This window comes from Populus trichocarpa, chromosome 17 (assembly GCF_000002775.5).
Source record: "Populus trichocarpa isolate Nisqually-1 chromosome 17, P.trichocarpa_v4.1, whole genome shotgun sequence".
Classification (NCBI taxonomy): Eukaryota; Viridiplantae; Streptophyta; class Magnoliopsida; order Malpighiales; family Salicaceae; genus Populus; species Populus trichocarpa.
Window position 1 is genome coordinate 2,420,130 of NC_037301.2, and position 26,476 is coordinate 2,446,605.

General features: G+C 35.6%; 4 protein-coding genes across 18 annotated transcripts; 3 read left to right on the forward strand and 1 right to left on the reverse strand.

The window, feature by feature from the left end:
* Positions 1–713: 713 nt before the first annotated feature.
* On the forward strand, positions 714–8,683 carry LOC18106973 (pentatricopeptide repeat-containing protein At3g18110, chloroplastic). 14 transcript variants are annotated; one of them, XM_024588487.2, is made up of 7 exons: positions 714–4,491; positions 4,603–4,803; positions 4,948–5,038; positions 5,464–6,283; positions 6,584–7,158; positions 7,244–7,327; positions 8,441–8,683. In XM_024588487.2, the coding sequence occupies exons 1-4, from the start codon at positions 878–880 to the stop codon at positions 5,953–5,955; spliced, it is 4,398 nt and encodes a 1,465-aa protein (XP_024444255.2). In that variant the 5' UTR covers positions 714–877; the 3' UTR covers positions 5,956–6,283; positions 6,584–7,158; positions 7,244–7,327; positions 8,441–8,683. The 14 variants fall into 14 exon arrangements, with proteins under 14 accessions (XP_024444255.2, XP_024444258.2, XP_024444254.2 ...); XM_024588490.2 differs by lacking the exon at positions 8,441–8,683 and adding an exon at positions 7,889–8,357; XM_024588486.2 differs by lacking the exon at positions 8,441–8,683 and adding an exon at positions 7,899–8,357.
* Positions 8,684–9,835: 1,152 nt separating this feature from the next.
* LOC18106974 (plant UBX domain-containing protein 11) lies at positions 9,836–13,900 on the forward strand. 2 transcript variants are annotated; one of them, XM_052448385.1, is made up of 10 exons: positions 9,836–9,884; positions 10,027–10,126; positions 10,497–10,549; positions 10,646–10,727; positions 10,824–10,889; positions 10,994–11,061; positions 11,369–11,590; positions 11,677–12,169; positions 12,452–12,721; positions 13,448–13,900. In XM_052448385.1, exons 2-10 carry the CDS (start codon positions 10,027–10,029, stop codon positions 13,690–13,692), a joined length of 1,599 nt encoding a protein of 532 aa, XP_052304345.1. In that variant the 5' UTR covers positions 9,836–9,884; the 3' UTR covers positions 13,693–13,900. The 2 variants fall into 2 exon arrangements, with proteins under 2 accessions (XP_052304345.1, XP_052304346.1); XM_052448386.1 differs by having other exon boundaries at positions 9,847–9,888.
* Positions 13,901–16,739: 2,839 nt separating this feature from the next.
* LOC18106975 (probable galactinol--sucrose galactosyltransferase 5) lies at positions 16,740–21,888 on the forward strand. Its single transcript, XM_006372882.3, has 4 exons — positions 16,740–18,245; positions 19,322–19,499; positions 20,757–21,124; positions 21,213–21,888. Exons 1-4 carry the CDS (start codon positions 17,007–17,009, stop codon positions 21,777–21,779), a joined length of 2,352 nt encoding a protein of 783 aa, XP_006372944.2. The 5' UTR covers positions 16,740–17,006; the 3' UTR covers positions 21,780–21,888.
* Positions 21,889–23,663: 1,775 nt separating this feature from the next.
* LOC18106976 (polyubiquitin) lies at positions 23,664–25,730 on the reverse strand. Its single transcript, XM_006372884.3, has 2 exons — positions 25,563–25,730; positions 23,664–25,002 (listed from the first exon to the last, which is right to left on the reverse strand). Exon 2 carries the CDS (start codon positions 25,000–25,002, stop codon positions 23,857–23,859), a length of 1,146 nt encoding a protein of 381 aa, XP_006372946.1. The 5' UTR covers positions 25,563–25,730; the 3' UTR covers positions 23,664–23,856.
* Between the last annotated feature and the right edge of the window lie 746 nt (positions 25,731–26,476).

Here is a 26,476-nt window from a genome sequence, read left to right on the forward strand (position 1 = left end):
GGTCGGAGCAACTAGCCTTGATGTCCTTTGTGCTTGCATTTTTTATTATGAAAGAATATTCATTATTACTAGCATGGTTGTCAGGTTGGTAAAGGGCCGGTCCTTGAGCTGTCAGGTTAATTCCTGGTTATAGCGTCAATTTATGTCAATTTTTTATTTTATTAAAATGATGTGGTTTTATTTAATTTTTTACATAATTTCTTGGTTTTGACTAGTTAGGTTAATATTTAATTTATTAAGTTTGGTTAGATTAATGTCAAATATAGTTTAGATTAAAACATGATTTCGGTGAGGTTTTAAATTGCAAGTTTATCACGTCAACTAATAGAACAGAGTCAGCTTTCAATTTGAACCTGAAAAGATATTAAGTGAAATTTAAGTTGATTTAATCAAGTTTTTAGTGATTTAATTAACATTACCCATCTTAGTTTAGACACAATTAAGTAAACAACAAAGGATTTATTTTTAAAACATAGAATAAAATGATGATGTTTTGATTAAAATGATTGACCTAATAACTTCCAGGTTGGCTCAATAATCTTGTGAGCTAAGCTTTTTTTGAATTAATTTTGATCTAACAAGTATGCTTTGAATTGCCATTAGCCATTTAACAATAAAGTGTCATTCTGGAATTTCCCGAGATTCTAAGGTCTATGTGAAGATATTTCAAACTATAGTATTCGAAATGGAACATTTGAGAATCTACAAGAACTAGAATATAGTTTGTAATTCTCCAAGATAGATTCCATGAATATGTGAACCCTCCATTTCCAGAAGGACCAAAACAAACAAAACAAAAACGAACAAAACGGTCCAAACCCCTAAACCCTCCATTTCCTATCCCCTCTGAAACACCACAAAATATCGGGAGACTGTAATGAGTGGAAGCATGGAGTGCAGAGGAGTCCTGGCTCTTATATCACCACCACCTTCAAAGGTATGCAAAAGCACACCTCTTTCTTGCTCTTTACATCATTCTTCACCCTCCACTGCCACTACTGAACTTAACAGCAACAATAATGATAGTAGGAGTGATGCCCCACAAAAGTTTAGCTATAGCAGAGCTTCACCATCAGTCAGATGGCCTCAACTTAAACTGAACGAAACTTACTACCCCTCCTCTCAAACCCAATCAACTGAAATGTCTAAAGATGGAAACTTGAACCATTCCTCACATAACCAATTGGCTGAAATGTCTAAAGATGGAATCTTGGGTGTGGGCTCTCCTGAATTGAATGATGATGTTGATGTTGATGATGATGGGAATGAAGAAGAAAAGTTGGGGTGGAGGCAAAGTAGGACTAGAGTTAAGAAAATGAATAAATTAGCACTTAGGAAGGCTAAAGATTGGAGGGAGAGGGTGAAATATTTTACTGACAGGATATTAGGATTGAAACAAGACCAGTTTGTGGCTGATGTTCTCGATGATAGGAAAGTGCAGATGACACCAACTGATTTTTGCTTTGTGGTTAAGTCTGTGGGCCAGGAAAGTTGGCACCGGGCATTTGAGGTCTATGAGTGGTTGAATTTGCGCCATTGGTATTCCCCCAATGCGCGGATGCTATCCACTATTTTGGCTGTTTTGGGAAAGGCCAATCAAGAGCCATTGGCTGTGGAAGTATTTACTAGGGCAGAACCTTCAGTTGAGAATACTGTGCAAGTTTATAATGCCATGATGGGTGTATATGCACGGAGTGGTAAGTTTAATAAGGTCCAAGAACTGTTTGATTTGATGCGTGAAAGAGGGTGTGAGCCAGACCTTGTTAGTTTCAATACATTGATAAATGCTCGATTGAAAGCAGGTGAAATGACGCCTAATTTGGCTATTGAGCTATTAACTGAAGTGAGAAGATCGGGTCTTCGACCAGATATAATTACTTATAATACTCTTATCAGTGCTTGTTCACGGGCATCGAATTTGGAGGAGGCTGTTAATGTTTTTGATGATATGGTGGCACATCATTGCGAACCTGATCTGTGGACTTATAATGCCATGATTTCAGTTTATGGAAGATGCGGACTGTCTGGCAAAGCAGAGCAGCTTTTTAATGACCTGGAGTCGAGAGGGTTTTTTCCAGATGCCGTGAGTTATAATTCATTGCTGTACGCTTTCGCAAGAGAAGGGAATGTGGAGAAAGTGAAAGATATATGTGAGGAAATGGTGAAAATAGGGTTTGGCAAAGATGAGATGACGTACAACACTATGATCCACATGTATGGTAAGCAAGGTCAGAATGATCTAGCATTACAGCTTTACAGGGACATGAAGTCATCAGGCCGGAATCCTGATGTGATTACATATACTGTTTTAATTGATTCGCTTGGGAAGACAAACAAAATAGAGGAGGCTGCTGGTATGATGTCAGAGATGTTGAACACAGGAGTTAAACCTACCTTAAGGACGTATAGTGCTTTGATTTGTGGGTATGCCAAGGCCGGGAAACCAGTGGAGGCTGAAGAGACTTTTGATTGCATGCTCAGGTCTGGAACTAGACCTGACCAACTAGCATACTCGGTTATGCTGGACATCCATCTAAGATTTAATGAGCCGAAGAGGGCAATGACTTTTTACAAGGAAATGATTCATGATGGTATTATGCCGGAACATTCCCTTTATGAGTTGATGCTCCGAACTCTTGGGAATGCAAACAAAGTGGAAGATATTGGAAGAGTTGTCAGAGATATGGAAGAAGTATGTGGCATGAACCCGCAAGCTATTTCTTATATTCTCGTCAAGGGTGATTGCTATGATGAAGCTGCAAAAATGCTGCGACGGGCAATCAGTGATCGCTATGAAATCGACCGTGAGAATTTGTTGTCTATTTTGAGTTCATATAGTTCATCTGGGAGGCACTCTGTGGCACTTGACTTGCTTGAATTATTGAAAGAACATACTCCCAGGTCCAGTCAAATGATTACTGAAGCTTTGGTTGTTATGCTTTGCAAGGCTCAGCAGTTAGATACTGCTTTAAAGGAATACAGTAATAGTAGAGAACTTGGTTTTACTGGGAGTTTTACCATGTTTGAAGCTTTGATTCAATGCTGTTTAGAAAATGAACTTTTTACTGAAGCTTCTCAGGTTTTTTCTGACATGAGGTTCTGCGGTATCAAAGCATCTGAATGTCTGTACCAAAGCATGATGCTTTTGTATTGTAAAATGGGGTTCCCGGAAACAGCCCATCATCTAATTGATCTCACAGAAACAGATGGCACAGTTTTGAATAATATATCTGTTTATGTCGATGTGATCGAGGCATATGGAAGATTGAAGCTATGGCAGAAAGCAGAGAGTGTAGCCGGGAATATGAGACAAAGTTGCATTACTGTGAACCGTAAAGTCTGGAATGCTTTAATAGAAGCTTATGCTGCAAGTGGCTGTTATGAGCGAGCCAGGGCTGTTTTTAATACGATGATGAAAGATGGCCCTTCTCCAACTGTAGATTCCATTAATGGTCTCTTGCAAGCTCTGATTGTTGATGGAAGATTGGAAGAACTTTATGTGGTAGTCCAGGAGTTGCAAGATATAGGTTTTAAAATAAGCAAAAGTTCTATTCTTTTGATGCTTGATGCATTTGCAAGGGCTGGGAACATATTTGAAGTGAAGAAAATATACCATGGAATGAAGGCTGCAGGTTATTTTCCCAGCATGCATCTTTACAGGGTAATGGCTCAGCTGTTATGCAGGGGAAAACAGGTAAGGGATGTTGAAGCCATGCTTTCTGAGATGGAAGAAGCAGGATTCAAGCCTGATCTTTCTATATGGAATTCTGTGCTCAAGATGTATGTAGCAATTGATGATTTTAGAAAGACAACTCAAATTTACCAGAGGATCAAGGAAGATGGGCTGGAGCCAGATGAAGACACTTACAATATATTAATTGTGATGTACTGCCGAGATCATAGACCAAAGGAAGGTTTGGTACTGATGGATGAAATGAGAACGGTGGGATTGGAGCCTAAATTGGATACCTACAAAAGCTTAGTTGCATCATTTGGCAAGCAGCAGTTGGTGGAGCAAGCAGAGGAACTTTTTGAGGAGTTACAGTCAACAGGATGTAAATTAGATCGCTCTTTTTATCATATAATGATGAAAATATATAGAAATTCTGGAAGTCATTCTAAAGCTCAAAGGCTATTTAGCATGATGAAAGATGAAGGAGTGGAACCCACTATTGCCACAATGCATTTGCTTATGGTTTCCTATGGCAGCTCTGGGCAGCCTCAGGAGGCTGAAAAGGTGCTCTCTAATTTGAAAGAAACAGATGCAAATCTCAGTACGCTACCATATAGTTCTGTTATTGATGCTTATCTCAGAAATGGAGATTACAATGCTGGAATTCAGAAACTGAAACAAGTGAAGGAAGAGGGCCTGGAACCAGATCACAGAATATGGACATGCTTTATTAGGGCTGCAAGTTTGTCCCGGCACACGAGTGAGGCCATTCTCCTCTTAAATGCTCTCCGAGATACTGGATTTGATCTTCCAATCAGGTAGTGATTAGCTACAACTGTTACTATGGCTACCATGTACAAGATTAATTTTATTCATACCATTTCTCTATTTTCTCATATCAGTAGCACTGAGTGATTTTTCTTTTGCAGGCTTCTAACAGAAAAACCTGAACCATTAGTTTCAGCACTGGACCAGTGCCTTGAGATGCTAGAAACCTTGGGAGACAATGCAGCCTTTAACTTTGTCAATGCATTAGAGGATTTGTTGTGGGCATTTGAACTTCGAGCCACTGCTTCATGGGTTTTTCTGTTGGCCATCAAGAGGAAAATATATCGCCATGATGTATTCAGGTGAAAGCTGATGGATTTGAAATATTTTATCAACTTTAATGGCTTTATCTTGTCGAACTATACAGAAAGATCTTATAGCATTTTCTCTTAAAATTATTGTGCTGCACCTGGATAAATTTATATCTTGTGGTCTTTGTAATTCAGGGTTGCTGACAAGGACTGGGGAGCTGATTTTAGAAAGTTGTCAGGCGGTGCAGCTCTTGTTGGTCTTACTTTATGGCTTGACCACATGCAGGCAAGATCTTTCATTAAATTATGACTGATCATTTCATGTGAGTCATATGATTTTGATTGACCTTTTCTTACATGAGTCGAAGAAGTGAATTGCCAGTCTGAAATTCCCTCTCCCATGCATACATGGGATAAACTAGCTGCCATCGATCTTTAGGCATACATAGTGACATGCACATGCAAATACATTAATATTTTTATGAGTACACATGCATGCTTGTATGTATCCCTCTAGTTTTTCAGGTAAAAAGTATTTGTGTGTATCTATGTGCTGGCATAGTGGCATGCTAATAAATCTAACATATGGCAAGTATCCATGCCTCCTATATGAATGCTTAATGTCATGAACCACGAGGATGATAATGAAAAAGAAAAAGGACCTTTTGGTTTTACAATGTGAGTCTAAACATAATACTTTGGATGTGGCAGGATGCATCCTTGCAGGGATGTCCAGAATCTCCAAAATCAGTTGCTCTGATAACAGGGACAGCTGAATACAACATGGTGTCCCTTGACAGCACATTGAAAGCATGCCTTTGGGAGATGGGTTCCCCGTTTCTTCCTTGTAAAACTCGGAGTGGGCTCCTCATAGCCAAGGCCCACTCCCTCAAAATGTGGTTGAAGGACTCTCCTTTCTGCCTGGACCTTGAGTTAAAAAATGCACCATCTCTCCCAGAATCAAACTCAATGCAACTAATAGAAGGATGCTTCATAAGGCGTGGTCTTGTTCCTGCATTTAAGGAGATAAATGAGAAGCTTGGATTTGTGAGACCGAAGAAATTTGCGAAGTTTGCTTTACTATCAGATGACAGAAGAGAAAAAGCCATTCAAGTGTTTATAGAGGGTGGGAAGGAAAAGAAGGAAAAGATGAAGAAGAGGGACGCAGGAAAAGGAAAGTCAAGGTCATGCTCAGAAAGATAAAATTTACTCGGCAAGCCATGCTGTCAAACAGGGGGAGATTAGATTAGACCATAAAAAATGGAATAGAATCACCATATGGAAAGATGTTTTGGTTGTGTTGGAATTTAATAAGCTATGCACCTTTCAGAATTCTTGTGCTTTCAAGTCAAGATGAAGTAATATCGTGGTGTATTATACTTATTGGATGATTCCATAAATTAGCAAGAAAATCTGCAGGAGTTCCAACTCACAAGACACTGATAGATATATCCTGCATCATTCCTGGCTTATGAGCTCACATGTGGGTATCTCATTCTGTACAACTCATCACAAAACAATAACACCTAATGTAAGAATCTCTTCACAGTGATGCATTATCTTACACATAATATTTCTCTTTTATATATATATATATTTATTCTTCTTTTTCTTGATTGCTGTCACCTTCTTTTCCTCATTACATGCAAGATTAATCATAACACATTACAATGACGCAGTCCCTTGCATTTGTAGAATTTTTGTTAGTATACGAAGCATTACTTGTAGAACATACAAGACCCTTTGCCTTTTCATCCAATTTGGCTTTATATTACTTCAAGCAGTATTTTTATTCATTCCTGATCGTGTCATATTCTTTGTGGAAGCAAAGGACAGTTTTGCATCTTTTCATTGACCAAAGACGGGTGTTTCAAAGGCTGTCATCACATCTTAATTGCAAACAATATGGTTTATGGGCTATTTCTGATGCTCAACCTCATTTTGGCAAAGATCTCCATTGAAGAGGGATATCAAACAAGGCTGGCATTTTCTAAGAGGATACTAACAAGTTGAGCTGTAGCTCCAGTTCCTCCCAGTTTTACATGGAGAGTAATCCTTCTGTTCTCAATCTACCATATTAAGATGTTCTTAAATCTGTGACCGTACACTATTTTTGCCTCATAATGCTGAGATAATTGTTAATTTACGAGGATAAATATGTTGTATCAGAATCATTTCTTTTCCCTCTGAATGGGTTTTAAATGTTTCTTCTTAACTAATTCTAAATTATTGTTAGTGGTCATGGAGCGATCCATCTGATTTGTGGCTTGTATACCTGTTGTGCAGGTATGCAATCACTAGATGATCAGCATGAATGATGTTAACAGTTCTGGAGTGGCTCTCCTGTTGATCATACCAGACCATGTGGGCAGAATAGTCTGTTACATGGATGAGTTCTCTGTCCTGGTTGTTGCAATATTATCATCTCTCTTCTGTTTAGCGTTTTTTTTTTAAATGATTGAGGAGATCAACATAAATTTTATTTTGCCAGGCTACCCTAAGACTGAGAGAAGACATAGTTAAATTATGTATAGATCCCAAGCTGAAGGGAGAATATCCACCTCAAGTTGACAAGGTATGGTGTGTTTTATTTAAATTTTTTTTTTATGGTGATATGTCGACAATCTAATAAGAACACTTAATTACACACGGAGACACCCTGAGCACATGCTCGGGAATTGGCATATGAATGTTGGAAGCTTTGCAGTGTTAAATGTGCAGTGCGAAGCTGAGTTCCAGTAAAAAATGTGCGATGTTGTAAGGCACTAAAATCACTTCTGAAGGTAGCATCTGCTGCTCTAGAGACCCAAAGCAAAGAACTTAGTTCTTGCATGGGAATTGCTGCAACTTGTCATTGCATGCAGATTTCCTGGTCACTCTATATATTCTTTAATTGTTCATATAATGAGTTCGGACATGTAGGTTTGGGTTGTACCATAACCTATTAGTGCCCCTGATGCTTTATTGACATTTTTGCTTGCTAGTAGTTGCACCAGACTGCTGATTTTTCGAAGTGATTAATTGACCATGGAATTGGTGGTGCAGTACATAACTGGATATATTGCTCTAGATTTCTAAGGATCGTTTTTTGCTCATTAACAAGTGGTGTTTATTATTTACTAAAACCGTGTCAAAGGTTTTTTTAGGCACTTGGACTAGACCTATTCATGCGCAGCAGGAGGATTGTTTTGAGCTGGATCAATTGCTTTCTGCATTCTTTCCTCCTAGTGTTGACGACATGAGAGTGGTCTGAGCTGAAAGTATTGTTTTCTACGGTGGACAAGAAGCATAGGTGTTCTGTGCAAGGATCAAATTGCTTTTATGTGGATGTTTGTGCCTTGTTTTTTTATGAGTTACTCTTTTCTTTTTAACCGTGGGAAAATAATATGTGAGCTTTATGAATTTGTTATATGCGAAACTGCTTGTAAATCACACATACAGTTGAACTTTCAGATAGAAACAGCCAATAGTTGTTAGCTTTATTGTGCAGCCTATGGGCATAGAATATCGTCTAAGGCTGTCTTCAAACAATTGTCTTTTACTGCCTTCTAAAACCTGATGAAGCTGCAGAAAAACTTCAAAGAATGTAGGGTTTTTTTGCAACTGACGATGGACTGGTGAATAGAGAGCCTGAACTGGATGGCCCTGGGATATTTGCTAAACAAGTCCTCTGTGTGTGTGTTTGTAGGGGACCGCCCGGTAAGTAAATTAAAGTAATGGAGGAGAAGATGAAAAAGAGGATACAGAGAGTAGTTTTTCTGTGGTAAAGAAGATGTTTTTGATTTGTAATTGTGGAGATTGTGTGTTTTCATGTCTGGCTGATAAGGGAATTTATTTACCCTGTTCATTGTAAATTTAAGTTTATCTAATGATCTAGCAAAACCGATTGTAATGTATTGATTATTTTTTTAATAAAAAATATGTTATTTTATTTTATAAAAAAAATTAAAAATTAAAAATCAAAATAACCTAATGACTCAAGTCTTGAGCCGAATCAATCATACTTTAAAAAATTATGGAGGATAACTTGTAAAGATATTTTTTGGTTGGAACTTTTATATTTGCATGCCAACAAGAGAAAAGATAAATATGTGATAGTTTTATAATGAATTTATATCATTTTAAAATATAAATGGTAGGGTATATGTTCTTCATATTTCAGACATCTTTATTTTTTATGAAACAAGAAGTAAATAATATCTAAAAAGTTAACTCTTACTTCATCATGGATGGTTTAAATACCATCCAACTATATAAAGAATCTCAATTTTACTTTCAAACAATTTTTAAAATCAATTTTACACTTAGACTTTAAAAAATTTCAGATTAAAAATCCGTTTGGTTTTATATTTGGGGCTACGTTTTGCCCCAACCACAATTTATAGTTGTTTGGTTAAAAGTTTAATGTCTGATTTAGAAGTAGATCCTACAAAAAAAATAAGTTTCTACCGTAGGTTTTGCTACGATAAAAACTTATTTTTATTTTTGTGTAATGTGAACAGTAAGAGCAATGCTTATCTTCTAATGCAAAGACCAAGTATCCCACTTGGACTTTCAAAAATTTTGGATTAAGAAATGCATGCCATCCATATTTTCATCCAAGATATACTTATTTTGTAATAAAAGACATCATTTTGTAGATAATTTAACATTTTTTGATAAGTATTTATAAAAGTCATAATTACATCACGCTTAATTAATTAATGTTTCAGAACAAACATATATAAAAAACAAAAATATGTTTGGTTAAAGAGATATAAATAGAAATATATATATATATATATATATATATATATATATATATACTAATTTTAAAATGAATTTCTGTATTTTCAAAATAAAAAATACAGAGACATGTCCCCTATATCTCCACCGCCTCCATCTTTTCTATCCTGGAACATTAACTAAACATTATATAAGAAATCCAAAGGGTTTGGGGGTAAAATTGATACAAAAGATATTTTGAATGTAAAATTGATACTATTGCAATAATTTGGGGTTATATTTTGACGTTTGACCGAAATAAAAAAAAAAAATTAAAGACAAAAAACCATAGACTCTCTCTACGCTCTTCCTTCCAATCGGCCGGACCATCAGTGCCACTCTCATATTCTGGTTTCAAAACCCTAGGTGAAACTAATTAATTAAATTACTCGATCTTAGTGCTTTATTAATTAACTAATGATTTATATTATATTTCAACTGTTTGAATCAATTCTGATCATAATTTGTTGATTGAAATTTAGGGTTTTTTTTTTTTTTTGTTATAAACAGATGGAGAGTTCAATATCTGCAGTTACCTATAAAGGTTCAATACCTGAAGCAATTCTTGAATCCAAAAAACAGAAGAAACTTTTTGTTGTTTACATTTCAGGTAATCTCCCTTTTCTTTTAGTGCACTGTTTTTACGGAATTATGCTAATTTTACTGAAAATCTTTCCCCGAATAACCTCAACCGTTGGTTTTGTGAGACCAACTAATGGCTCATTGAATTGTTGATATTTGTTTTAAAAGATTTTTGTTTAAAAGTTTGCATTACTCGGAAGGGAAGGAAGTGATGATGTGATTGGATTGATTGGTGTTGAGTTCAAATTTTAGAACTAGAGTTTAGAATTGGGTGTGATCAGATAGTTTCCAAAGGTACCATATTGAACCGGGGATTGCGTATAGTATAGTGGTGTCATGTAATATATTTCTTGATTAATTGTTTTAATACGCAGTGGAGTGCTTGTTTTGATTTGCAGGTGAAAATGTGGAGTCCGCTGAATTGGAAAAATCCACTTGGGCTGATTCTAAAGTAGGGTTTTCTTTGTTTTTTCTAATCTGGGATTCGTTTTCTGAATGCTATATGATATAGCCTGTTATGGTTCTGACCTTGTTGTGCTGCATTTAGGTGGTGGAGTCGCTCTCAAAGCACTGCATTTTATTGCATATCAAAGAAGGAAGCACTGATGCCATGAATTTGTCTGCAATATGTATCCTTTTGTACAAACTTTTTACACGTTAAGCTTTCAGAAAAAGGTCACATTTTAAAAGGAAGATGGTATCCTTGCATCAACTTGAAATCAAAGACCCACAGAAATCTGCTCCTTGTATAACAGCCATTGGCTACAATGGGGTTCAACTTTGGCAGAGTGGTATGGTGTTTTATTTGAAATCTTTGGTTTTGGTGCGCATTTAATCTGATGTGTAATGATATTGTAGAAATATGACTAATTTATATTTCTGTGTCATTACACAGAAGGGTTTGTTAGTGCTGAAGTTTTGGCTTCTGGTTTAGAGAAGGCAAGGTCGAGCCTTCATATCCAGGTATGTAAATGCTGGTTTATCTTATTAGTTACGTGCATAAATCTCAAAACTCCTAGTGTTGCTATTTACTTCTGAGGCAACTAACATACTTGTGATTCCACTTTGAGCATTTGCTAATTGTTTGGACCTTGTTCTTACTAGTAGTAGATTATCACTTGAGATCACAAGAATGGGATATTCTTCGTGGTTACTGTTCTGTTTATTTTCTACTCCAGCTATTGAGGGACTTCATGCTCTAACCCTACTCTCATTTTGTGACTTGTGTCTTTCCTCCTTTCAACTTGAAATTTCTAATGATGAAGTGCAGGAAACAACAGCAACTGTCCTGACTGCAGCACTTGCTTTGAAGAGATCTGAACCACCTTCTTCTGGGTCGTCTGATATTGGTTCCACCGGGCAAGGAAGTTCTTCAGGTACGGTTGTCTCACTGCCTTTGGTGGACAGCCATGCCCAACCTTCAGAGCTTGAAACACAGGCTGCTTCTGAGTTGATAGAAGAAAAGGCGAGTCATGAACAACCTACAGCTGAGGTAATTAAGCTGCAGCTCTCATGAGGTTCTTTTATGGTTTAATAATGGTATTACATACTTGGGTGGTTTGCCACTTGCATGAACAGGAAACAATAACCAATTTGGATGACAAGACATCTACAAAATCTTTTAATGTTCAGAAGTCGCAGACTAGTGGGGATGAGCGGTCCACATGTCCCCCTGACGAAGACAATAAATTACCCAGTTCAATAACCAAATCAGACCATACCATAGCTGATCATATATTTTCTGGTGCTGAAGATGGTCTTCTTGCCCAAGAAAAGATTATTGGTAATCATTCAGGTGCTACTACTGAGATAAAAGAAGCAGGAAGAGATAAAAAGGCTGAATCTACGGATGGTTTGGGGCCTGGGACATTAGATGATAAAAAAACAGTTACTGTATTGAGTGATGTTCATTTAAATATCCGTCTGCCGGATGGTGTTAGCTTACAGGAGAAGTTTTCTGTGACAAGCACTTTGAGAATGGTCAAAGACTACGTGGACAGAAACCAAGCTGGTGGTATTGGTGCATATGATCTTGCCATTCCTTATCCTCGCAAGACATTCAGTGATCAAGGTATGCACATCAGATGCACTTTGACAAGTGGCATGATGCTTTGGTTGGATAGAGATGATATTTTTCTTTTGCTGTTTCATTTCATGTTCTACAATTCATTTCATTAAGAAGCGTACTGAATATTCTTCCTTTTATCTGTATTGCATATATATATATATATATATATATATTCAATTTATGTATTGAATATCTCTTAATACTAACATTTTTACAGAAAAATGCTATTAATTTAGTTCATTTTCATGTCCATTATAAATTTGTTTTTAATTTAACCTGTTTCAGATTTGAGTAAATCATTATCAGAGTTGGCTCTGCTTAATAGACAAGCATTGATGGTGGTTCCTCATCAGCGAGCCACAAGTTACCACAGAGGAGGTTCTTCCTCGGACAGAGCAACTACTACAACTAGCAGTGGTTCAGCAAATGCAAATGATGGGGGATATTTTGCATATGTCAAAAGGGTTCTATCTTATGTCAATCCTCTCTCCTACTTTGGTGGTAGTGCAAGCTCATCAAGTTCTGGACAAGCTCAATCTGGCATATGGGAATATAGTGAGTTTCCATACCCTGCTATGATTCAATTTTATTTCTTCGGGCCTAACATCTGAAATGCAAATGGCCTCTTTGAAGGCTATTTTTTCATTGTCATTATGCCTACAATCTTACAAAATTGTTTTTTTTTTCTTTCACTTATGGAACTTGGAACCTTTACAATTGCATATTTTCTGTAACTGTTAAAACATATTCGTAAATATAAATATATGGTGGGTATGTTTGGTTTTGTGGTCTGAATTTGGTAGTTGTCCTCTGTTCACAATCGATTCACTGGCTCTTCATTTTTTCAGTATTATTTCTTTGGAATGAACTTTTTCATATCACTTATGAGTGATGGAGAGGCATGTGGGGGTTAATGCTCTCCTGAAAGAGAAGTGGAAGCTTTCTTCTTTGGGCTCTTGTTTTATTTTGGAAATAAAAGTGATAAGCTCTTCAGAATATGCAACGTTTGAAAATGTAGTCGATCTCTGCAATTAGCTTTTACAGATAAATCTCTATTCATTTCCCCTGTTCATGAAATCCTTGGAAATAATTTCTGTTGAAGCAAGTGGTGATTGCTGGAAAACTAGAGTGGCAAGATGCTCAGTTTAAAGAACATATTGTCTTCTAACTTTACAGTTAAATATCATCTTCTTATATGTACTCATGTTTGTGAATTAATGGAACTGATCACAAAGTGCTTCTGCGGAACGTGCTCTCTAACCCTTGGCTTCAACATTGCAGGTCCAAATTCAACACCTCAGAATAACAATGCAAGAACAGACCGACCTTACTCCAGTTACTCCCCAAATCAAAACGCTTCAGCAACTGGCAGAAATGACAGCCAAGGCAGGCCAACGACAACATCACGCATTGGGAGCAACATTCACACACTGAAACATGATGGTGATGATGGCCGATTCAACGATAGAAATTCCTTCTGGAATGGAAATTCAACCGAGTATGGTGGGAACAATGATGATAAATAGGGTCACTTTGGAAGTGCACGCACCTTGATCTTGTGGTTGCATCAGGAGCTTCAGTTCTTGTATCGTTTTTCACAGTTCTTTACTTTGCAACATGCGAGTACATATTACCAGCCTTATCATATGACAATTTGGTTTATTTTCCTATTCGCGAACAATAAATAATTGTAAGAAAATACGGTATATTAATAAAATATAACCAATGATGTAATTTCCTGCTTCGGAAAGCAATAAAAGGTTAATTGTAAACCAAATTAATTATTTATAGGAATAGCATTGGTAAAACAATCGATGTCACTTTGCTTTTGATTAATAATGTTACAACAAAGTTAATCTTCAGGATGTAGTTCAACTGATGATGTTCTAGGTTTTATTTTAGAGGTTATTAGTTCGAGTTTTATAAATCTCAGGGGTACTGGAAGTTTATATGGTTATTAACTTCAGGGCCTGTGGAATTAATCGAGATATATGCAAGCTGATTCGAATATTTATATTAATAAAAAAATAATAATAATGTTACAGCAAAGTTTCTTCCCTTATAAGATCCTGTTCGAGCTAGTCGTACTATGAGCCCGAGATAAAATTGAGATAAAATTATAAATTATAAATGAAATTTTTTAAATGAAACTTTAAATTCGGATTATCAAAACAAGTCAGCTTTAGCATAAGTAAATTCAACCTCATTTTTTAGTAGAAATTCACAAATTAGTGAGCAAGCCTGGCCCATTTGAGTTTGATAGAAGGGAGTTTTGCATTAATTTGATCGGTTACTAGCGTGATAGAAAAACGGTAGTTGAACTAGTATTTGGTAGTTAACAACGTTGAATGCCTTGTCCGAGAAGCAACACTCGTGGCCGACTCATATGTCTCCACATTTCACCTCATCTTTTGTTATTATTATTGGAAAAAGCATTTGGTCTTTAAGGGTCGGTGCATAATGGCCTCGGAGACGAACACATGGCATTGGTCGGTGCTCGATCCACCTCAAGAGTCGGAACTTCAAACCCTAAACTCTATTTTGGTAAGAACAACCTTGAAAAGTTCTCTCCTTTAGCTACCCAGAAACCGAGGGAAAATGTTAGAAAAAGAAAGAAAGAAGAAATAGGAGTGTTTTTGGGACGCAACAACATGGCATGGTATAATTAAGAGGAGGCTCAAGTTGAAGAGAGACGGCATTTTGTTAGAGGTCCACACGCTTTTAATAAGAATATTATCCTTTTCCCTTGGTGGATAGTGGGTTCCTTGACAGCACTGGCCATGCATCGAATTTGTGTATTGTTATTTTTAATATTGTGTTTTTTATTTAAAATTATATTAAGATAATTTTTTAATATATTTTTTACTTTTTTTAATATTAATACATTAGAATAATAAAAAATAAAAAAAATCTATTTAATGTTTTTCCAAGTCAAATATATTTTTCAAACGTAGTTCCAAACACAAAATCAAATTACTACTAAGCTCCTATTTGGTATTGTGTTCTAAACAGAAGTTGGATAAATTTTAGATTTTTTTTGTTTAAATTTTTTTTATATTTTCACATCATTTTGATGTGCTGATATCAAACATATTTTTTTAAAAATAAAAAAAATATATTATTTTAATATATTTTTAAATAAAAATAATATTTTAAAAACCAACTAGTATCAAACTTCTACCTTAATTCATGCTGACAGTGAGTCCGGCTAACGGTGCATGTGCTAGCACTAGAGTGACAAAGTGGAAGCAGAAACTCAAAAGGTTTTTCAAAGCCTTAAGAACATCGAGAAAGAAATTAGAATTTCTTAAATCTTAAAATTACAATCATGCACTAATTAATAAAATTCTAAACCATCAATCTATTTAATCTCTTTTGAAAAGCAAACTATAATTTTATATTTATATTAATTTCATAACTAAATTTTTATAGGAAAATAATTCTTAAATATATAGCTAAGAGAATCCAACTAAAATTAGCAGTCGTAAACTAAATAAAAAAATAATATAAGTAAAAAATTAAATTAATAAAGTAATTATCGGTTAATTAATTGGCTACATGGATCATTCAAAAAGCTAGAATATATACCAATATTCCAAGCTCCGTAAGGGACAAAACAGAAAAGAGAAGAGAAGAATATATATATTTGTGATCTCTTCATCGCAAGAAGGTTCATAAGGCGGGGGAATATTATCAGAGAAAAAAAGGAAGAAAAATGATTCCTCCCGGAAAAAGGAAAATATTCTCTTTTTTTTTTCTTTTTTCAAACTAGGTTAAAAGAAGCTCTGTATTTGTCACATGATTGGTTTATTAATTATGAAATCGGTTCATTGATGATGTTGAGAAGTGGTTGCTCAAAGGATATTTCTAAAATCATATAAAGGATAAAAATAAATAAATAAAATCAAAATAATTTTTTTTGATAATTTTTTTTTAAAAAATTAACAAGTTAAGAGCCTGTTTGGCTCTGCGGTTGAACCTGCGTTTGACCAAATTTCAAATTTTTTTTCTTTGTTTGCTAAAATTGAGTGTGGTTTGTACCTTTTGGATCGTTTTGATGTGCTGATGTCAAAAATGATTTTTAAAAAATAAAAAAACATCATTGACATGTATTTCGGCACGAAAAGTTATTTGAAAAGCAACCACTACCACACTACCAAACACGCTCTAAGAGTTGGGTTTTGATTAATTATGCTCGGTTCGACCAGGACAATACATGTCTTTGATAAGATTAACTAAGTTTTTTTTGTTTTTTTTTGTTTTTTCAACCCTGATCAATTCAGTTCCCGGTCGGTCACATCGGTTTGGTTTTTATAAATATGACTAAAAGTAATATATATATTTTTATATTAATCTTGGATAGATGGAATAATTGTACCGCGAGTAGATAAAAAAAAGATCTACAGATGTATTTTTTAAAGATTACTTGATAATCTTAAATAAAGAATTCTTATATTTTACGGGAATCACTGATCTCGTTGGTCCAGTCACCTAATAGGAAACACCACTTCACCTTCCTCACTCAATTTCTTTAATTCAAGAGCTTGCCTATAAATAAGGCAATTACCATTTGTGTTGAGCATAACAGAAATCAAGCAAGCTCAAATTCAACCAAGCACAAAGCAAACTAGCAAACTACTTCCTTTAAAGATCACGTAGAATCTCCTTTCTCCATTCTTTTCTTCTTCCTTTTCAATTCCATTTTGCTTTTCGGTCTCACAGTCTTCAATATATATAACCACACTCTCTCTGCTTCTCACCACAAACTGTACTATCCTACTCCTTACTCTCTGTATTGCTCTGCTCTCTTTCTTTGAAGGCAGTCCGTTCTTGATCAACAATGGTTCCGAGCGTAAGAAAATCTGGTTCTGGTGCTTCAGGACTGGTTGATGGAAATAACCCGTCTTTGATCTCTCTTGAGGGATCAAACTTTGTGGTCAATGGCCACATTTTTCTCTCTGATGTCCCTGATAATATAACCCTCAGTCCCTCGCCTGCTACACTCACTGAAAAAACAATATGCGACAACGCCGGATCCTTTGTGGGGTTCGATTCGAAAGAATCCAAGGACAGGCACGTTGTCCATATTGGGAAATTGAAGAGCATAAAGTTCATGAGCATATTCAGGTTCAAGGTCTGGTGGACAACCCACTGGGTTGGCTCCAACGGCAGAGACCTTGAGCACGAGACTCAAATTGTCATGCTTGATAAGTCTGATGATTCAGGAAGACCCTACGTTCTCCTTCTTCCTCTGATCGAGGGGCCTTTCCGGGCTTCTCTCCAGCCGGGCGACGACGACAACGTTGACGTTTGTGTGGAAAGTGGGTCCACAAAGGTTTGTGGTGCCGGATTCCGGAGTGTTGTTTATTTGCATGCAGGTGATGATCCATACAATTTGGTGAAGGAAGCCATGGAGGCGGTTAGGGTGCATCTGGGTACTTTCAAGCTTTTGGAGGAGAAAACTCCTCCAGGTATCGTGGATAAGTTTGGCTGGTGTACTTGGGATGCATTCTATCTTAACGTGCATCCTCAAGGTGTCTGGGATGGTGTTAAGGGTCTTGTTGACGGTGGGTGCCCGCCTGGACTTGTGCTGATTGATGATGGTTGGCAATCCATTAGTCATGATGAGGACCCCATCACAGAAGAAGGCATGAATGCTGCTGTTGGTGCAGGTGAACAAATGCCATGCAGGCTAGTGAGGTTCCAAGAGAATTACAAATTCAGGGACTACGAGAGTCATAAGAGCTTGGCCGCCGGTGCCGATAATAAAGGCATGGGGGCTTTTATTAAGGACCTAAAGGAAGAGTTTAACACCGTGGACTATGTCTACGTGTGGCATGCGCTCTGTGGATACTGGGGTGGGCTAAGGCCTAATGTCCCTGGTTTGCCACCAACACAAGTTGTTAAGCCAAAATTATCACCGGGATTGGAGATGACAATGGAAGATCTGGCCGTCGATAAGATTGTGAACAATGGCGTGGGGCTTGTGCCGCCTGAGATTGTATATCAGATGTACGACGGAATTCATTCACACTTGGCGAAAGTTGGGATTGACGGCGTCAAGGTGGACGTTATTCATGTAAGTTTTCTAATAACCTAGCCAGCTACTATATATATATATTAAAGGGAGGACTAAATTCCTTGATGAATTATTTCAAACAAAATAGAAATCCCAATACTAATCAGTCAAGAGTGTTTTTTTTTTAGATTAACTCAGGGATAAACTAAAAAAAGACTTGAATTACTAGATTATTTGGTTAATTCATAAGTTGCCAAATTAATTTGGATTAATTAATTTTATTAAAACAACAATATTTTATTTTTTATAAAAAAGTTCACCTAATCAAGTTTGACATGTCAACTATGTCATTAAAAATTCAATTGGATCAACTAAGTCAAATTGAGTCAATATTTTACCTTATTTATCTAAAAATTCAGTCAAAATAAAGCTTTAGATTTTAAATTTTTATTGTCACCTCACCGATCATATAAGATTTGTCAAAGAACTATTTCAATCCAATAGCTTAAACTGTTAATCTGGTGAGGTTCAAGATATGATTTATATTATTCTCTAACACATCTTCTTAAGTGAAATTTTTTGGACTTGAAACTTGTATATGTCTATACTACCTTTTGTTTAATTTTTTTTTTATCAAATAAACAAATGATAAGATTTGAACTTGTAATCATTTGATTATTAAGACTTTAATATCATATCAAAAAATTAATTCACCACAAAATCTTAAATTATTAAATAAAATTTTAAAATATAATTTATATTCCAATACATTTAAAAGTTCGGTGCTAGGTGCGCTATTTTTTGTCCAACTTTGGACCAAATATATCTCAGTCGTGTTGATTGTTTCCATGCTTTGACTTTCGACATCTTTGGTCGGCAATTTTATTGCACCAAGTAATTGTTTTTTAATAAATACGTTCGTTTTTGTCTCAACAAAAAGTCCACCATCTCGTTTTCTTTCACTCTGATTTCCCCCTTAATCAAGAAATCAACAGGATAATTAAGAAAAGGATCATGCATTAATACTATATTTATGACATACTTTCGGTAAGATAATTGATGAATTATTTGTTAATTATGGGGCTTAATTAGATGGTTTTTAATTAGTTATATACATAATCTGCCATGCTGCGCAGTTGCTGGAAATGCTCTGTGAAGACTATGGCGGAAGAGTTGACCTGGCCAAGGCATATTACAAGGCCTTGACAGCTTCGGTGAGGAAGCACTTCAAAGGGAATGGTGTCATAGCTAGCATGGAACACTGCAACGACTTCATGTTCCTTGGAACTGAGGCCATCTCTCTTGGTCGTGTCGGTATGTCTCTTAAATTATTTATTATGGATCTGGCACTCCAAAATCTGTGGTTACGACACGTAGGCAGTGCTTAATTATTTATTTTTTCTAGTTTATATTTTAATTGTAACGAAAGATAGAACTTCTCATTTGCGAAAAGAAAAAAGTTATTTTAATAAAATACATGGACAGATGCTAGGGGATGCTCGACTGAGATGTGTCGGTCATGTATTGCTGGCATCATGGTTCTCGCATCTAGGAGTCTGGAAATATTATTTTTTGAAGTGTGTTTTTGTTTAAAAATATATTAAATAATATATTTTTTTATTTTAAAAAATTATTTTTGATATCAATATATTAAAACGATATAAAAATATTAAAAAATTAATTTAAAATAAAAAAAATAAAAATAATTTTTTTTCAAAAACGCTTTTAAAACATAAAGACAAACAATTATTAGATATAACTTGAAAAAGAATCTAGATTATTTAATTGCCGAATCAACTTGAGTTTATCATAAAAATAATCTTAGTTCTAACCGACTAAAATTAGATTGAATTTGACCGGGTAAAATTATTAAATGAAAAAATTATTCTGATTATTTTATAATTTAGTTGTTTATTCTGCATGTTTTGAAAAATTATAGTTTTTTTTTTATATAGTTATAAAATAGATTAAACTATAAGATAGTTTTGGATATAAATTTCTATTGCTGCAACAAAATTTATAGTGTAAATTATTATAATTTTTCAAAACCTGAAAAATAAGAATAAAAACAATTAAATTATTGAATGATCACTGTAATTTTCCCTTATCAAATCGCTGGATGAATATCAAAACCAATTAAAACTAAAAATCAACTGAGATTAAGTTTTAAATTATAGATTAGTCATATTAACTTATCAGATTGAGTTTTATACGTGTGGTTGTCTTTCTGGCAAGGTAGTTGGTGGTAGCATCTAAGATTTGGTGATCTTCAAGGGATTAATTCTGATTATTTTTTGATATTTTAATTATAGAGAACGGTCAATTGCAACCCCATATCCATCACCAAGTCATTATCTAGCATTGATTCAAAGCTTGCGTGATGATGGGGTCTTTTACGCATCAATTTTGTTTCTTAATTTTCCCATTGCCTCCTGCTTCGAAACATGTCAACTTTCTGCAACTTTAGGTGCTTCTTAGAGATAAAGATCAATGTTAGGCTATAGTTCCTTTTTATATATACAATAAATCATGCTAAATTCATAGTATAAGATGCTCATATTGTGTCAACAGGTGATGATTTCTGGTGCACTGATCCATCTGGTGATCCAAACGGCACATTTTGGCTCCAAGGGTGTCACATGGTGCACTGTGCTTACAACAGTTTGTGGATGGGCAACTTCATTCACCCAGATTGGGATATGTTCCAGTCTACTCATCCTTGTGCTGAATTCCACGCTGCTTCAAGGGCGATTTCCGGTGGCCCGATTTACGTTAGTGACTCTGTTGGGAAGCACAATTTCCCACTGCTCAGGAGGCTAGTGCTGCCAGACGGCTCAATTCTCCGGTGCAACTACCATGCGCTTCCTACCAGGGATTGCCTCTTTGAGGATCCTCTGCATGATGGCAACACCATGCTCAAGATTTGGAACCTCAACAAGGTAAGCAATTTTGATACAATATTAACACATGCTCATCTTGTCCTACACCAAAAATGATTTTCTTTGTTTTATGCTTTCTTTGCAACAGTTTACTGGAGTTATTGGAACATTTAACTGCCAAGGAGGAGGATGGTGCCGGGAGACTAGACGCAACAAATGTGCAGCCCAATTTTCTCACTCGGTGACCGCTAAGACCAACCCCAGAGACATAGAATGGAATAGTGGCAAGAACCCAATTTCCATTGAAGGAGTGCAAATCTTTGCCATGTACTTGTCCAAGTCTAAGAAGTTGGTTCTCTCCAAGGCACACGAGAACATTGAAATAGCGCTAGAACCATTCAATTTTGAGCTCATCACAGTGTCCCCGGTCACCACCTTGGCTGGAAAACCAGCCCAATTTGCTCCTATAGGTTTAGTGAACATGCTCAACACCGGTGGTGCTATCCAGTCATTGGCCTACACTAATGATTCCAATAGCTCAGTCCAGATTGGCATCAAGGGAAGCGGAGAAATGAGGGTCTTTGCTTCTGAGAAACCAAGATCCTGCAAGATTGATGGAAGAGATGTTGCATTTGAGTATGAAGGGTACATGGTTGTCACTCAAGTGCCATGGTCTCCTCCATCTGGCCTGTCTACAGTTGACTACTTGTTTTAGAGTTTAGGAGGGACTTATTGTTATTATCCCCCAAATTAATTAGAAAGATGTTACCAATCAAGTGCTATTAATAATGGCTAATTATTACAATAAACATGATTGAGGTTGAGATGCTTTGGAAATTACAATTATATATGTACTATATATAGTTAAAGGTACAGAAAGAATATGATCTAAAATATAATTGAACTCACGAGGACTAGGTTTTTTCTCTAAGTTGAACCTATTATTTTGAGTTCTTATCCAAGGTTTAGCCCATGAGGGACCATGGGTTTTTGGGCCTCGAGGGGGTTTTAAAACCATTAAATTTGGGTTTATAGGTAGATCCCAAGTCTTTGTAATATTTTATATACAAATACTACATAAAAACGTACAACAAGTTTGTTGAATCTTATTCGTATGAGAAGAGAGGTGGAAACCTAGGGTGATATACCAGAAAACTCTGTGTAGAGGCATATATCATGATTGAAAAGGAATTTCTATGCATATAGAGGGGGAATTATAGAGGAACACATATTGAGAAAAGTTTTCTAGCAAGTGGAGAAACCCATGGAGGAAAAGCCTGTATTAAGAAAAATTTCTAAGGACCGAAAATGACATACTCATGTCGACACAAAGTTTCTAATTAATAGGTTAGGGAAACCCAAGGAGAGTTAGTATATATTTAAAAAAATTTGTAAGAGACTGAGAGGAACTCAAGAAAAGTAAACCTTTAGAAGATGAGAGGAACCTATGTCGACATCTATATTTAGAGAAATTTTGAAGGAGGGGAGAGAAGGGGCAGAGAGAATAGATCTATGTCTATGTTTACTCATAAATTTTTTTTAAAGGATTTGGAGAACCTAATAAAAATCAACCTAAATTTAGAGAAAATTTTAAGTAGTTAGGAACCCTTGAAAGTTGAGACTTATATTTAGGATTTGTTTGAAAATCGGTGCAAATAATATTTGTAAAAATTTTGAATTTTTTTTTGAAATATTTTTTTGAAATATTTTTAAATTGTTTTGATGTGTTGATATTAAAAATAATTTTTAAAAAATTAAAAAACTTTACTTTAATATATTTTTAAATAAAAATTAATCGCTGGTACCACAATTTCAATTCCAAAAAATTAAGACTTAACTTCAACGCGGAATAAAACCTTCCAAGCGGCGCCCTTGTGCTTTTTTTCTTAAGCCAGGGGCACCGGCGTAGCCTTCCAATCCTTAATAACTTCTAGCCTTTATTTTGTTTTTGATTAGTTTCCTTGGTTTAATTTTTAATCAATATCACAACCGTTATTGTTTAATTTAGTTATTTTTTAAATAGTGATTAATTTCTTTAATGATTTGGATAAATTCATAATACCTTCAAAAAATCATTATAATTTATCTTTAAATTCTTCCCAGTTACTTGTAATATAAACAAAAATCATATATATATTTAGTAATAAAGTAAATCTCCACATAAAACAAAGAGCACAACGAAAATAAAACATACACATTTATATCGCTTTCCACTCTATTCTTTTATAAGCACCTCACAATTTTTTTTTTAATTTATCATTTAATATATATTTTTTAAAGCAGATGTTATATTCTGTTGCATTAAAAATCAACTTGAAATTGTAGAAAGCACAGCCAAGAAATCCAACTGTTTGCATGGCAATGGACAAAGTAGATCATGGTTTCAACTTTCATCAAGTGAAACTTTGAAGCACAACTAAGATTTTTCCCAGAAGCACATTCAAGCAAATCTAATTTGGATTCCGTGTAAATTTGTAGAATATTTTTAAAAAGTTTCTTTGAGCAGCAATCGAGAAATATTTGAAGGGGCCTAAAAATTAGCCGATACAAACTACTAGTGTAGATTATTTGGTGAAATTCAAAGACAATCAGGAATATCTTTGTTCAAAAGATGTGAAATTTATTTTAGAGAATCAAAGACAAGTTTCCCACTTCTTTAAACCAGACATGGAAAACAATAGCAAAACAGCAAAACGTACATGGTATTTCAGCAACTTCATATATTCCATCCAACAATAGCCGGTTACACCAACTGGGACACAAACACCTGACCATAGAGGATCATCACCAGCTTAGAAACCACCGCGGAGACGAAGCACAAGGTGTAGAGTGGACTCCTTCTGTATGTTGTAATCTGCCAGGGTCCTTCCATCTTCAAGCTGCTTCCCAGCAAAGATCAGTCTCTGCTGGTCTGGTGGAATCCCCTCCTTGTCCTGGATTTTAGCCTTCACATTATCAATGGTGTCTGAACTCTCAACCTCCAGGGTGATGGTTTTTCCAGTCAGGGTCTTGACAAAGATTTGCATTCCTCCACGAAGGCGCAGCACCAAGTGAAGAGTGGATTCCTTCTGAATGTTGTAATCAGCTAAGGTCCTTCCATCTTCAAGCTGCTTTCCAGCGAAGATCAACCTTTGCTGGTCAGGTGGGATCCCCTCCTTATCTTGGATTTTGGCCTTCACATTGTCAATGGTGTCCGAGCTCTCAACTTCCAGGGTTATAGTCTTCCCAGTGAGGGTCTTGACAAAGATCTGCATACCACCACGGAGGCGAAGCACCAAATGAAGGGTGGACTCCTTCTGGATGTTGTAATCAGCGAGAGTGCGCCCATCCTCAAGTTGCTTGCCAGCAAAGATGAGCCTCTGTTGGTCTGGAGGGATGCCCTCTTTATCTTGGATTTTAGCCTTGACATTATCAATGGTGTCGGAGCTCTCCACCTCCAAGGTGATGGTCTTCCCAGTCAAAGTCTTCACAAAAATTTGCATACCACCACGAAGGCGGAGCACCAAGTGAAGGGTGGATTCCTTCTGGATGTTGTAGTCAGCTAGAGTACGTCCATCCTCGAGCTGCTTGCCAGCAAAGATGAGCCTCTGTTGGTCTGGAGGGATGCCCTCCTTATCCTGGATTTTGGCCTTGACATTATCAATGGTGTCGGAGCTCTCCACCTCCAAGGTGATGGTCTTCCCAGTCAAAGTCTTGACAAAGATCTGCATACCACCTCTAAGTCGAAGCACCAAGTGGAGGGTGGACTCCTTCTGGATGTTGTAGTCAGCGAGTGTGCGTCCATCCTCTAGTTGCTTCCCAGCAAAGATCAACCTTTGCTGATCTGGGGGAATCCCTTCCTTGTCCTGGATCTTAGCTTTTACATTGTCGATTGTGTCAGAGCTTTCCACCTCGAGGGTGATGGTCTTGCCAGTGAGAGTTTTCACAAAAATCTGCATCTGGTCACATATAACAAACACAGAGACAAGATCAGCCAACTTTAATTACAGGAAAAAAAAAAAACTATTTTTCATAGCCCCACAAATTCATCAGGCGTCAATGGATCCTATAATATTATAAAAAAGATAAACACATCCACCACACACATTCAGACTCTTTAACAAAATCTTTCACATATCAATCAATTCAGCTACCCTCAAAATAGAAATCAATCAAAACGGAAGCCTACGCCCAACCCACAAAATCATAAGAACCATTAAAAAATCATGCCTTCCAAATAATAATTAAATTTTTTTCAATCAAGGAACAAGATATAACCTACAAAATTATCTGTCATCTTGTTTTTAACCAAATTGAAAGCAATCATCATGTCCATAAAGAAACAAATCCCAAATATTTACATAAATTCTAAAGAAAAGACAGATCCTTTGAAAATCGATCAAAATCAACAAAAAGAAAACGATTTCTAATCAAATCGAAAACACAATTCAATCAATCAATCACACCAAAGATTAAGCAGTCAACCAATATTCAAGAGAAATTTAGGAACGAAACTTACATTGAGTGATTGAGAATTGAAAGAGATTTTTTAGGGATTTTTTTGTATTGGCTGATTGCTATTATCGGAATTGTGAGGAACTCGGGGCTCGAGGTTCTACTTTATAGTAGAAATTATAGAGGAAGTTACGAGAATACCCTGGAGAAAAAGAGAGGTGAAGCACTCTTTTCTGGCGTGTGTGTTTGAACGCGCTCATCTTATCCTACCGACACAGAGAATCTTTTTAAGGAAAAAAACTAGTGGTGCCTAATTTATGTGGAAATTGGTAATATTTTAAATATTATATTAATATTTTCTTATAATTTTAATAAGTTAATATTAAAAAAATATAAATTAAAATTATTTTAATATATTTAAAAAATAGAAAACCCGTATAATGTGCACATGAACAAACCAAAGTATTATTATTAAAGTAATTAAAATAGTAAAATTCAATTCATTTGAACATTGTCATTTATTTAATTTTTTAAACGCATCAAATTAATATAAAAACATATCCTTAAAATTATGAAAAAATAAAATTAAATCTCAATTTAATTTGAAAATATCTTTATTTTAAAATAAAAAAAGAAAAAAATAGCAATAAACTTACAACAATTCTTACAATTTTTTAGAATAATGATGTAATATAGTTGATTATTAATTTTTATAAGCATCAATTTGTCGCTTTTTAAGAAGAATATAAACTTTGATTTTAAGGGAAGGAAGGACTTTATTCTAAAAATAAATATTAGCACTAATATATTAGGAATTTAGTCCGACGTCATCCGTGACATGAGGAAAAAGCGGTTGGTGAGAAGCCAATTTCGTGGACATAGACGTCATTGATGATTGGCATCCTTATCTTTCTTTCTTTATTTTCTTAAAGAAGAAGAATACTTATCTTCAAGAAAATGGAGTGGGTCCTTCCTGAT